This window comes from Procambarus clarkii, chromosome 90 (genome assembly GCF_040958095.1).
Source record: "Procambarus clarkii isolate CNS0578487 chromosome 90, FALCON_Pclarkii_2.0, whole genome shotgun sequence".
NCBI lineage: Eukaryota > Metazoa > Arthropoda > Malacostraca > Decapoda > Cambaridae > Procambarus > Procambarus clarkii.
Window position 1 is genome coordinate 8947018 of NC_091239.1, and position 14857 is coordinate 8961874.

The following is a 14857-nucleotide window of genomic DNA, read 5'->3' on the forward strand; positions in this document are numbered from 1 at the left end:
TACATTTAAAAATCAAACAAGTCAATCATTGCACTATAAACACTGAAATATCCTCTACTTCAACTACAACATTCAATATCATTAAATCATCCCCAGTCATGCTCAATTACCCTTCAGACACTCCATGAAATTATCAGATACACCATGATTGGTGTATCTGATTGTGCCATGGGCACAATCAGAGAACACTGTATGAACATCAGAGGTCCACGGTTGTTCAACGTCCTACCAGCGAGCATCAGAAATATTACAGAAACAACCGTGGACATCTTCAAGAGGAAACTAGATTGTTTCCTTCAAGGAGTGCCAGACCAACCAGGCTGTGGTGGGTATGTGGGCCTGCGGGCCGCTCCAAGCAACAGCCTGGTGGACCAAACTCTCACAAGTCAAGTCTGGCCTCGGGCCGGGCTTGGGGAGTAGAAGAACTCCCAGAACTCCATCAACCAGGTATCAACCAGGTACCATATAATCTTTCTCAAATAGACACTCATTGGGTCAATGGAAATATCTGATCCACACAAACACTTCCAATGCAGAGCTCATCATGTCCATCACTAATATATCAGTTTAAAAATGAATGAAATGGAAAGAGGTACAGTAGTTGAAATAGTGTTAAGTATGAAATTCCCATGAGGAGTGGTAAGGAATATAGCTGTATGGGAACTAGTTTATAAGAAGGAAGTGTTATGGTGCTGATGTTGCTACAGTATGTAGTGTGAAAGACAGTGAATGGATGTATGTGTTTTTTTTAGTAATGTTTTAAACTTCTTTACCAATATTGCTCTTCCTCCTGCTAGTACATTCCTACCCCATGAAAGTGATACAAGGAGCAATGCAAATAACAGATCGTGATAAAGGTAAAATAGTTATAACCTAGATACGTGTAGCAGAATTTATGAGCCAAATTTTCTTTCTGTGGTAGCTGTTAATTGCTAAGTACAAGTTATTTGGAAACCAACCTTAACAAAATATATATATCCTACCTTGGGTTTTTCCGGACCTCATCTAGCATGTGTACAACTACAGACACATTGGAATTAACCATCTTGAAGTGAACCACGTCATCAGACTGATGAACAAATTTGTATTTCTTCGTACTCTCTAGCTTGCTTAGTAGAGAAGTTAATGGTTCACATTCTAACAGCAGTTCTAAGCTCACTGTTGGCTGAAATGCAAAGATAAATATTTATATACTGTACTTTACAGAACACAGCATATCTGCACTCAAGACATAATATTTAGATGCAGTTTACCAAACAAACATTTAAATTATGCTGTATATGTCGTTTGTTTTACTCAAGTAGAAATGTGCATACATCTTAGAGAGCCCCACAACAATGAAAAGCCTAGTAATCTAAGTATTAAACTCAAATATCAAGAGAGTTTTGCATGATGTTAGTGTTATCAGGTAAGGGAAGCAATATTCTTTCACTACCACTTTCCATACACAAATCTAACAACAATGCATGAAAATGTAGCAGAGTAATTGCATGGGAAAGAAAACCCTTTCACAAATTTGACATTTGGTCTGTGAAATCCACCGACTGTGTGATCCCAAAAATCACCATTAGAATTACATGAAGCCACCTTCTTAAATTAATCACTTGGCCACTTCCTAAGGAGAGATGCAGCCATGTCTTCAGGACAGGATCATCCAGTCAGGTGGGACAACATATTGATCCAGCATCCAGAGAACTTACTGAGTGTCCCCACAGGGTTAAATAAGGTAAATAACCCAACCCACATACCTATGAAAAGATAGGAAAGTATATCTGATGTTGATATAGGCCAAAGTTGGGCCAAAGTTTTGGCCCAACTAGGACCCTTATCAAGTTGCAAAGAGCTGAATCATCATCATTCTTTTTATGTTTGGATTGGGATATTCATTTTTAACCACAGAACTGTAACATTTTCTCTAGTAATAACATACAGTACTAAGGGATCACTAGAGAATATTTAATCCTGTCCAGTGTGACTAACAATAATCCAAATATAAACTAAAAACCCTTTCAAACACTCTCTTGATATCAAAAGTGACTGCCAAGGGAGCACACTAACTACCAGTGCACAGCATTTCTACTTGGATACTCCACTAACTGCCAACTGATAACACTTTACACATCTCCACAATCCTATTCCCAGAGCACCCCACATGCTTCCTGATCAAAAGAAATGTCTTCCGAGCACAGAAAAGATGGGGCAGCAAGTTAAGAAGTGGATTCAACAGAATGATCCTTTAGGATAGGTGCTTTACATATAATGTAAATTGGAGCATAATTTCTCAGTTGTCTTAGTCTCCCATTGCTCAAAGGTAAGATTCTTTAAGAGAAAAGGAAGAATAAATACATGGGGAAAAATGGGCAAAACATGGTCAAAATTACTGCACAAATGCACATAATTCGAGACATCAAAGAAAAATAGCGGGGCTCTGGAACAAGCAGATGCTCAGCCCGAAGCCACTGGTAGGCTAGTGGAGGTCTGGAAGGGACTAGAATAACAGCACATTAGGTATGAAAAGCTACTGAGGGGAGGGCCTCCCACAATAGGTACTAATAACAGATAGGGCTCATAATCAGAAAGAAACTCACCAAGTCAGAGTCAGCATATCTTTCATAGACTGGGGTTGGCACTGGTTTGATGTGATGGGTGGCAGAACAATTTTTAATTATATGGTGGAACACTTGTAAAGTACTGTAGTGAAGTGGGAGGTCATTCAGGTGAGTCAACAATGTTCGTATCTCTCGGTCTGACAGAGTTCTGTGAGAATAAGAAACATTTGTAAATATTGTAAATATCTATTTGTATGGTCTAAGGTGACTTTGATATGCCTAAGTACAGGCTTCCTGTCAAGGACAATAGGAATTATATTACAGTTTTAGTTACAGTATTAATAGGTAATGTAATGCACTAAAACTTGTACAAAGTAATAAACTATCAAAGCAGCAAAGATGTCACATAATCTACTAACCCTGAATTATCAGTGTCAAAAATAGTAAAGACTTCTGTTGGAGTCCTGATTCTCTTTTCACTCATCAGGAAGAAATAATATGAGAAAGCATACTGCATATCATTGGCCTGTCTTATCTTGTGGGACGATGTTAGCTGAAATTCTTCCATAAATCTGTGGGTAAAATGAAACATTTACATTGATAAATAAAACTGTAGTTGTATTCTAAACAGCCATACAGTACTGTATATGAAACAGCAAGTGTAGTGGATTGCATCCTGGGGATGGTTAATAGTTAGCCTAGGGGATCCTCAATAAGCCAAAGTACAGGTTTCCTGTTACTGACAACATCAATTATTTCTTACACAACATTTATTCCATAGAATGAATGTTGTAAAGTAACAGGCAGCATTTTGCCAAATATCGTAATGCAACAGTATAGTATAGAAAAACTTAATGAGAGGAAGATCACGTATGCAAATCCTGAGTGCACTCTCTCTTATGTCAATACTCTCTCAGTTAACAAGTGACTGATGATGAAGTTATCACTACAAAACAAGTGACAAAATGATACCTGTCAATCATTCTGAACAAGCAACAGATATTCAACTTTTATAAAAAAGTATAATTCTAGGCATTAAGACTGTATATAAAAGCGTCATCGGAGACCGCATTTTCCTAGTCCTTACTCCCTGTTCTCCATTCTCTGTATACATCACATCATAACCTTGCAGTTAGTAGAGTCCTTGACATTCTATTAACATACAATGCAGTGCTTCTCGCTAAACGGGTGGTAGGGATGCCAATGTTTCTCGAGACAATATATTCTTTGCCTGAATGTATTACTTAAGTATTGTCTCTTAAAAAGATTTAATGCACAAAATGCTTTGCATAATTAATGCTTTACATACTATATAATTACTGTACTGTACATGCTAAGTAACACTTGAACACATTTTGTTGTACTGTATATTATATAATCATTAGAATTATTATATGATGAGGGATTTATTCATTATGTGGCCCCCAAAGCCTTAAAAAAATTGACTCTGGCATGACTTAGGATAAGTCATTTTAGATGAACTATAATGCTCAAGGAAAGAAGAAATCTATTACAATAAAATTTAGTTTGTTCTTAACTACATGAATTTGTAATAACAACAATTATATTTGTATACATTTGCTGAATAGCAAGCAAGTACAGTACCTGTTTTGCAAACTCTCCATTACACTTTTGTTGATGAGGTGTGGCATATGAGCAGGGACCCTTCGAGCCTGATAGCCATATTCAGAATTGTACAGGCGATTGACGTGAAGAAGGGATTCAGCAAACATGTCAAGTAGACGTCGTTGGCCACTGCGTCGTTGTCCATAATCTCCATTAACTTCTGCACTTTTAAAAGCTCCAACAGAAAATAATTCCTGTTTTTCCCAAGGAAGGCTGCCCAAATATGTCAATAAGGTTCCAGTGTTTATATTCAACTTTTTTTTGTGCGCTGCAATTCTATTGGAAAGCGGCAAATCATTAATTTCCTTTATTTTGTCCAAATATGACTCCTTTACTGACATTTGAGACCATAACAAGGACCTGGAGTTTGTTCTTGTACTGACATTTTGCGATTCAATTTGATTCAAAGAAACCCGTCTAATTTCCTTCTCGTTATGGACTTTAGTCTGTTCATCTTTAAGTACATTATAATTTTTTAATTTCATTTCACCAGAGGGAAGCTTTTCATCTTCATACCACTCACTAATTTTATGATAAACCAATTTATGATCAGCATTGGTTCGTAAATATTTTTCAACGAGGTTTGATTTCTTCCTTTTTAATCCAAGGAGGGTCAGTTCTTCATTTTTAAACAGACTTTCTAAATGACGAATTTTTATACCGAGAGATTCTGGTAGATTTGATGCATTAACATTAACTAGAGCATATTTCATATCATTGAGACTGACTGGTTCTTTATTCTTTAAAATGTTTGGAACCACTTGGTCGAAAGTAAAGTTTCTGGCATTTATAGGAGGCCTGGATGCAGGTTTCTGTACAGTCCCGAGTACGTTATTTGCAGCTGGGAATGTGTTACATTTAACAGTGATGTCATACTGAAAAATACAAAATAAAAACTATTACTGATGAGGATCTAATGGAATACGTACATCAACAGTTATATAAAAATCAGCAATGGTGATGACCTGTTTGGGTACCTGCATGTTACACCTGCCAATATATTTCACTTACGAGTTACTAAGGTGAGCGATGACTGAATCCTCCACAGAAAACATCTAAAGTGACAACTGACAAAGGCAACTGCTGCCGATCCAAATACAGTAGTTCAACACACTTGCTTAACACTACACCTGATGATACAATCCTCACATTTCAACAAATACAATTACTTACATAAATGACAAATACATTGAGCATCAGTGTTCAAATTGCTTTGTTAAATTTAGTACAGTATATCCATTCTAGTTTGGGCTAAGTCAGTCCATTCACCACAAAATAACTACAACAGAACAGACTGAAATATCATATTACAGAATAGTGAAACAAATCTATTTATAATTAGAATCCGAAGAATGAAGCTGGCTACCCCAGATGTAATGCAGTACAAGAGCACAAATCACCAAGTTATTACAAAGTTTATGAAAACCCACCATGTTGAATGCAATGAAATGCCTCTTTCTGGTTTGGCCTTGAAAGCTCTCTTCCCCATAAGAAATGGGCTTCAGCAGTACAAGAGTTCAAAGAATGGCCAACAAGAATCTAGAATATCTGGGACTTGAAGAGCTAGCAACTCAAGAAGCATGTCAGATGTGTCTGACATCAGGCAAAGGATTTATAATTCACATGCGGAGCCAGCAGCTTCCATGGTGCTGTCACCGGCTGGTGGTCAGCTGAAACTTGGGAATATGTATGGCCTAACTACTGGTGGGAATCGTTTCCAGAGTGCTATGCCACATGGTTTGTATACTTTGTGTGACCCTTGCCATTACCTGTTTTATTTCGCTTCCTTTCTTGGGGTTTGCTTCTTCGGTGAGGGCGATTATGAATTCTTTTGCTCCCTTTGCCTCTGTGAGAAAGCCACGTTTCGGCCTCTGGAAGGCTATTATGGACTCCTAGAGTTTATGTGACTTAAATATATACTCATTCAGTTACACTCACCTAATTGTGCTTGTAGAGAGTGAGCTCCAGTTCTTTGGTCCCCACCTGTCAACCATCAATGAACTGGTTTACAGGTTCCTGAGCCCATTGGGCTCTAGCAAATCTACATTTGAAATTGTGTATGGAGTCTGCCTTCACCTCATCCCTTCCTAGTGAATTCAGTTTGTTAACTACTGTCATTGATTTTTTTTTTCTAATGTCTCTTTGGGTCACTTAGGTACTAAGTTTCCACCTGTGTCCCCTTGTTCATGTACCACCCATGTTAAATAGTTTGTCTTTATCCACCCTGTCAATTCTAGGCACAATGGATGGAAGTTGCCTATCACATCAAATATCTTATTATGTTGATTTAAAAGTACTGTACAGTATTTTGCAGCCAGAGGGTGCACTTTTATGAGGAAGTGGAAAGAGCACTCAAATACCACACAGTATTATCTTTAAAATGTAAAAATATACCAAGAGGTGTTGAAAAAGAGAACTTTGTGAAGTCTTTGAAATGCATCCTTCTTTTTCCCAAATAACTAAGTTTGATTAGTGTAAATCAGCTTATGGTGAGAATTCCTCGAAATGCATCCCTCACACATAGGCTGATCATACAGTATAAATTTTTTAAAGCAGATTAACTAGTCAGATAAAAAAAATTCTCTCTAGGCAAGTGCCTTTCACCTCAATAAATATGAGGAATAGGGTTAGTAATTAAAATAATCCCTATGCCTGCAAGTTAAAGGCTTACTCAAACTTGCAACAAAGATAAACATACACTTTACTTATCAACTTTTACCAATTAAAGATTTCTCTCTTACTTTGATATGGTCTCTCTCCTTTGTTGACTCTCCTTTGTGTTCTTTGTTGATTATATCTAACTCGATGTGCAGTGTAGCTGTAATGTTTGTCTTGAGTATGATGAAGAGCATGCCCTGAGCGGTGTTTACGGCAATGGTGCGTAAACCTCGGTGCTCAGTGTGGTGTCCATCCACTGCCTTACCAGGGATTAACAGTGATGAGATATTCATCCACGCAACCAAAACACCTAGAATAAACAAAAATCAGAAAAAAACTTATAATTATATTTGTTTACATTTTTAATTTCAATAGGTGTTAAACCATAACTATTTATTGTGTCATTTATAAATAAAAATGTGAATATAGCTACAGTATCTTCTTCTTGAGGTTATCTTGAGATGATTTTGGGGCTTTAGTGTCCCCGCGGCCCGGTCCTGGACCAGGCCTCCACCCTCAGGAAGCAGCCTGTGACAGCTGACTAATACCCAGGTACCTGTTTTACTGCTAGGTAACAGGGGCATAGGGTGAAAGAAACTCTGCCCATTGTTTCTCGCTGGCGCCCGGGATCGAACCCGGGACCACAGGATCACAAGTCCAGCGTGCTGTCCGCTCGGCCGACTGGCTCCCATAAACACACAACACTCCCTTAGCACAGTAAGTGCTAAGACAACACCAGATAAGTCAAAATGCTATGTATTTGTCACAAGAGTAGTCTCCGACATGCTTTCCATGCAAGAATACTCGAACAAATAATCAGGTAGAGTATCTGCAGAGGGCAAACTTTGTTTATGGAGAAGGAACATAGACAAAAGAGGGAAAGTCATGTTAGACAAACCTAAGAATATTCTGCAACACGGTCCCTAAAATAAGACCGCAGAGAGAAGGCTGGAAAGATTGCATCTTACTATTTGTCAAAAATAAAGCATTGAATGCAAGAGAAATATTTTCTGCAATAAACTCCATCTTCTGATTAGGAGTTGACACAATCAGGAAAGGTTAACATTTTGCATTTCCACAGCAAGGCACACTTTAAACTGGCCCCTGCCAGATCATACTTGGGATGTAGGGGATGAAAGTAATAGTGAAAGATGAAACAAATTGAAAAGTGATTTATAATACATTATAGTATGAGTGAACTATCTTGCACAGGACAATAGGCCTTCACTAATTTTATCTATTCTTTTTCTTTTATATTTTAAAGGCTTGCAGACAAGGGCCCACCATCACATTGTCAGTTGTACCCACCACCAAAAGACAGTCGATAGGACCAACCATAGCCATGATGTGACCTTCATGAAATTGCCACCTAAAGGAAAGGGATTTGCAGGAACAACCCCTTCACTTACAAAGTGAAGGGGAAATCACAGAGATTTCACCGACAGATTTTGATATCTGCGTGAAGTCAGTTACCAAGTAAAGTTTGACAAAAAAATTAGACACTGCCACAATCTTGTTTTACTTAGAATAAGAATGATAACGAATATTTAGAGGATAAAAACTCACATCTACAGAAAAGACAAACTCCCATAAAATAATAAAGTGCATGTAGTCCACTACAACAACAACATGACTTAAGACAACTCACCTTGTGGAAGAGTATAGGAAGTGTTATAAGATGTAGGAGCAGGCAAATGGTACAAGCGACTGATACTTTCGAGTCCACAATCTCCACCGTCAAAGCCACAGGCTTCAATATTGCAGGACTGGAAAACACAAGTCTTACGTTATTAAAATGCTAAAATAAACTATTTCAATAAAAATGCCAAACTGCATTACTGTCAACCTTAAGACTATGCTTGCATGGTGCAAAATGCGCACTTTCATGTTCAAAGCACCATTAAGAACATCAAAGTAATAAAAGCAATCAAGTTGGCCTAAATTTAAACCATACATTCCCAAAAATAGTAAATTAATTCTATACAGTAGTTAGATATGTATTTATTTGACATGGGTGTTCTACTTATTTTGATTAATATTTGCATGTATGGACATAAAGATGAATATTCAAGCTTATAATACACATTATATTATGTAAATATAATAATAATGTACACACACATACAAATGGATGTATATGTGTGTACATATATGTACACACATATACATGGGTAGCAGCATTGCATCCCCTCTACCCATCTGTAAATAGTGAGGCATAACAATCTTCAATGTATTTACATTTATTTGGAGGAATAAATCCTTAGAATTTATGTTTCATATACGGCCTTCATGTTTGAAGAGAAACTGTTCCAATTTCATTCCCACAGGACAGTGTTGCAAGGAAAATAGTTATGCAATTCATTTTTAACATCAATAGTCATTTTCTACCTCTTATAATAAATACTTCCAAGGCATCCAATTATTTTTCTTCCTTGCATCTCCCTCCACTCTACTTGATTTGTGTAGTAATAATAAAAATGAAACCATTACAAAACTTTACCACTTACATTTCAGGTCTTGCACAATTTAATTTCGAATGTTTCATATAGTACAGCAAGCTCTGCCATTTCATTCTTGCCTTTCCTAAATTATTACCTTTACTGTACTTGCAGCAGCATTTACCTTCCTCACTCCACCCTCATATCTCAGCTCTGTCTTCATATCCCTCCCATATAATGATACTGGCTTAGCACTTTCTACTGATTCATTCCTCGTTATTTATTAAATACCAGAGACTCATTATTCACTTTCTGTAACTTTCTCTTTCTCAATTTCAACACACTCATTTCATCTCGGAGAAGCTGATCCATGATATTTTGTTGGTAAATAAATATTTTATTATGAATGCTGCAAAATTACAAGGACTTTACCAAACAAACTCACATGATCACAGTATTTATCTGCCAGCCAGAGATCAGAGCACGACGGTGCACAAAACTCAACAGTCATGTCGGCTCCAAAATCATCCTCAATATCCAACATATCCCCCTCTCCCTTCTCTCCTGTGCAGTCGCCACCGTCCCATTCACACGCAGTCGTGTTACAAGATGTGTCACAGTAGCCGTCACCAAGCCAAGAACCCGGGCATCCTGACGAACATTCAGGCAGCGACCAAGACAGGTACACCTGCAACATTAAATACAGTGATAGGTCTACAATAGACAGTAATCACACAAGGTGTTATCAGGGCTTTACTTTACATGTACACTTTACATATACTTTTTACTTTATTTTTGTCGGTAGCCAGGAAGACAGACCAGAATCGGACTTCGTTTGTGCTCAATGTGGGATGGACTGCTATTCTCGGATTGGCCTCATCAGTCACACCCGACGCTGTACCAGGATAGACAACCAGGACGCAACTCCATAGTCTTCCGAGACTGAAGGATGCCTACTACTACTTTACATATGGAGTTTTATATTCAAGGAGTTATGAATTGAACAATAAAGAAATATTTAACAATGAACAAGATTTTGATTATCTTATGTTGAAATAGTAAGCCCTCAAGGGCTACAACTGCCATATGTGATTTTTTCCCATTTGTTTCGTTAACCTTTTAAGACATGAGCTGTTTAGGGGTTAATCAATACATGTACATAAGGCAGGATGCTTCATAAATAAGAAGTTAAAGGTTGTAGAAAGCATAAAGTGCTAACAATGATGTAGACATGCCATGAGGAGAGTATAGACTCAATTTGTAGAAGCCTATCCACTTGGACTGGTCGGTACAGTGATGGCCTTGTACCTTGGCATGTAATCCCGATGGCCCAAGTGGAGCACCATTTCTTCACTCCAGGCTCATATTCCACCTATATATCCTCATATCCCTTCAAAGTGCTATATAGTCATACACTGCTTGACATTTTTCCCTCTTAATTACCTTAATTTACCTTTATTTGAAGATGAGATTTGAGCTGCAGGGGATATATAAATTCTAACGTATCTGTATACATATATAGTCCTTATAAAGGAATGAAACAGAGGGAGGGATGATGTCAGTAAGGCAAGAGAGGTTTGAGATTGGTAAAGTGATGTTGCGAGATATGAGGCGATACAGTTTTATTCTTTAAGTACTGTATTAATGTCAAGAGGCTTAGCAATGTTGAATTTGTTTTCATTCTGTTTAATAGCTATGTTCTTTAAAATATATGCAGTTTGTTAGGTTTTCTCCTCCTTATGACTGTATGACAGTGATGTACATATTTGATGGCTGGGTTGTTGCCAACATGAAAGACATTCCTGATACCTGCTTGATGGGGTTTTGGGAGTTCTTCTACTCCCCAAGCCCAGTCCGAGGCCAGGCTTGACTTGTGAGAGCTTGGTCCAACAGGCTGTTGCTTGGAGCAGTTCGCAGGCCCGCATATCCACCACAGCCCGATTGGTCTGGCACTTCTTGAAGAAAACAACTTAGTTTTCTCTTGAAGATGTCCACGGTTGTTATGGCAATATTTCTTATATTGGCTGGGAGGATGTTGAACAGCCAAGGACCTCTGATGTTTATACAGTGTTCTCTGATTGTGCCTATGGCACCCCTGCTCTTCACTGATTCCTATTCTACATTTCTTCCATATCGTTCACTCCAGTACTGTTGTTATTTTACTGTGTAGATTTGGGACCTGGCCCTCCAGAAGACTTACGTTCATAAATCTTTGCATCAAAGTTTTGGAACACAACAGTTATGCACATTTTGTCACAATTACTATAAGGTGTACACCCCTCTCATATCAATAATAGTTTTGTTTTTGATGAATATATTGACTTGTGGCCTTCCGTTTCAGCATTTTATGCTTGCCTCAGTATTGGGTTCATTTCTGATCTCTATAATTTTATTTCATCACAGAGTGGAGCAAGTGTAAATACCAAAGGCCCTTTGGTAGGAAATGTGAGTCTACCAAACACTTGGAGTTCGCTGGTCTGACCAGAAACTACCAGAGCTTAAGCTCAAAAGACCTACTAAAGGGAAAGCTTGTAAAATTGGGTCAAAAGCTGCCCAACTTCAATAAGGATCTTCATTCAAGTAAACAAAGTGAGATTCTCTTATTATTGTCTGAAAATTAAGCCAAGCAGATAAACAAAATGGAAAATATAACCTTTACATAATTAATAATAACAAGGAATTGGAAATCATAATGGCATTTTATATCTATACCTTATAACCAGAGGCAGGGGAATAGAAGTCCTCAGGCCAAACTTCAGAGCCAAACATTACATCATCATTCACATACAGAAAGTGTTCTGATAAACCTGGAATTCTGAAAAAAAAACATAATATGCATCATCCTAGAACTAAACAACATTAAAAAGCTGCAGCATGAAATGCATTCATACATACTAATTACAATGTGATACAGAATTATGGTTTCAACCTATTAATCATAGCAGCAGCATCATGAACATTTCAAGAGCGCTCACCGGTGAATATGACTTTCAATTGCTGGGGAAGAAAAAGACGGAAGATGGCTGATATTCGTGAATATTTCTTCATGAGTGATGATAGTTAGCCGTGGATGATCCAGGTTCAGCCAATAAGGAATCTGTCCATTAGTTACCAAAAATATTCTTCGGATCCAAGGTGCATATTTTTCCAAAGATCGCAAAGAATACCGCAGCTCCTGTAAGTTACAGTAATTAGGAATCAACAGAAAAATGAGTATAAGTATTTATGATCAGAATTTATTATCAACATTTAGAATACAAAACAAATATTATGGCATCCCAAAAATCCCTGACACAGCAGATTTTGCGAAAAAGACCAAATCTGCCAACTGGATTTTTTGTTCGAATTTAGATTCCTTAAAAAGAAAAAACCCAGCATTGTCTGTAATGAAATGCTCTTTTCTTACTACAGTCCCCTAATTGTGGGCAAGCCCACCACTTTCAACTAAATGCCGGCCAGCCTTGGACTTTGTTCGTTCTGCAAGAATGGCCTTTTCCTTGACGAGTTCCTTAATTTAGTGTTTAGATTCAGAGGCATGTTTCTATCCAGCTTATTGTATGGGTTTGACTTTCATTGCATTTAGGTATGTTTTCTTCCTTGGGTGCCTAGTAACACTGCCCTTGCATAGATATCTTCTCTGGTGTATTTAAAGAAGGAGTTAAAGGTACTGTACTTGCACTACTCTGGGTGAGACACCCTACACAGTAGCTTGGCCTCTATGGGACGAATTCCCAAACTCACTATGTCAGGGCTGGGAAAATTTCAAACAAGTGCCTAAAGAAGGGCAGCCCTAAGCATATGAAGCTTGAGGTGAATAATAACCATAAGTTCACACAACAATGTGAGGTTCATAAACAGCATGCACATTAAGCTAACACTGAACCTTGAAATAATCCACAAGCAAATGGGCTCCTCAGAGGACAGAGTAAAAAGGATAGGCAACACTTATCTAGAAACAGTTGGGAGCCGGTCGGCCGAGCGAACAGCACGCTGGACTTGTGATCCTGTAGTCCTGGGTTCGATCCCAGGCGCCGGCGAGAAACAATGGGCAGAGTTTCTTTCACCCTATGCCCCTGTTACCTAGCAGTAAAATAGGTACCTGGATGTTAGTCAGCTGTCACTGGCTGCTTCCTGGGGGTGGAGGCCTGGTCGAGGACCGGGCCGCGGGGACGCTAAAAAGCCCCGAAATCATCTCAAGATAACCTTTAAGGCTGGCAACTCAAGGAGTGGTTCACACAGATGGACATCCGGCTAAGGACTGAGGAGTTGCTGGCTTGGGAGCCAGTAGGTCCCATGGTGCTGTCATCTAGCAGTGACAAACTGTAACAAAGAAGTTTTGAACAAACTACTGGAAGGATCATTTGCTGCTTTGTTTCTCATTTCTTTGCAAATATTGCAGTTGTCTGTCTTGCTTCACTTATTTTCTGGATGTTTCCTTGGTGAGTGACTGTAACAGTCCTCTGGTCTCTGCACCTCTGAGTGGGCCAGGTTTTAGCTTTGGTCTCCAGTAGTCTACTAAAGACTCTTGGGGCAGCTGCAACTTGTATGTGTATACCTACCTTCAGTGCAGCTAGAGTCAGGAAGCTGCAGTTGAGTCCCTTCAGAAAATATACAACTCATTTAATGAATCTTAAAATCTAAATATTGAATACCTCGTGCAGGATCCTGCTAAAAATCCACGGCAATTTCAGAGGAACATTTCATACAAAAGGATGGAGGCAAACCAATATACCTTTCATGCATATAAGGTAACACCGAAGGTGTGAACAAAAAATTACATATATTTTAGCAAAACAGTGCTCACCTCATTATCCTCAAATCTATTGACATCAACTTCCTTCAAGTGATCTTCAGTGTCTGGCTGAAGCATCAGCATTGCTTGTCGAATTTTAATCACACTTTTGAGTGAAATCTCTATGTGAGTTTTGGACTGAAGTAACGTGGTGATTAATCCATCTTCCTTACACTCCACAAGCTGGACACTTGATGACCCAGACACATTGCACTATTAACAAAATAATTATGTAAAAGAACAGCATTGAATGTAATGAAATATTTGATTCTAGTGAGTCCTTAGTGGCTCGTTGTTAGCTATCTGGATATCTCCACCTAATTCAATCCATGTCAGAACCCTTGTTATTCATAGCAAGCCTACCAAGGACAAGCGGCCAAAACCTGGTTCCCCTCTATAGATGCACAAGGAGCAGAGGATACTAGATCACTCTAACCAAGAAAAGGCCACCAGAAAGGTGGGCAAGCCATAACTTATAAGGTAAACACAGCATAGAAAACAAGATAACGAATCCCCAAAAGAAACAAACCCCCTGGGAGTGAAGCAGTGCACTCGTTAGTTCCACCTGTGCACTGCCAGGGAACTGTGCACCTTCTTCTTTAATCAATCTAGCCTAGACATGCTGATCATTTAGCCAGGAAAATGGAAATACTGAAGCCCCTGACTGGAGAAAAGGGATCCAAAATGACCTGCCAGAAAGAGACCTCTCATTACATCCAATGCTGGTTTTCTGGGAAGGCTTCGATGGTGGCTTCTTGTTGCTGTGTCACTACAGAGAACAAAACAAAGGGGCA

The 14857-nt window shown here is 38.5% G+C and overlaps 1 protein-coding gene across 1 annotated transcript in view; it reads right to left on the reverse strand.

Moving 5' to 3' along the window:
- Positions 1-14857, reverse strand: part of Gnptab (N-acetylglucosamine-1-phosphate transferase subunits alpha and beta) — a 29581-nt gene that overhangs the window by 3603 nt on the left and 11121 nt on the right. The window contains exons 7-16 of the mRNA XM_045728080.2: positions 14076-14276; positions 12247-12446; positions 11984-12086; positions 9717-9959; positions 8482-8599; positions 6917-7143; positions 4155-5050; positions 2969-3121; positions 2589-2757; positions 984-1165 (exon numbers count right to left, since the gene is read on the reverse strand). Coding sequence (XP_045584036.2) covers positions 984-1165; positions 2589-2757; positions 2969-3121; positions 4155-5050; positions 6917-7143; positions 8482-8599; positions 9717-9959; positions 11984-12086; positions 12247-12446; positions 14076-14276 — 2492 coding nt within the window. The remainder of the gene's footprint in view (positions 1-983; positions 1166-2588; positions 2758-2968; positions 3122-4154; positions 5051-6916; positions 7144-8481; positions 8600-9716; positions 9960-11983; positions 12087-12246; positions 12447-14075; positions 14277-14857) is intronic.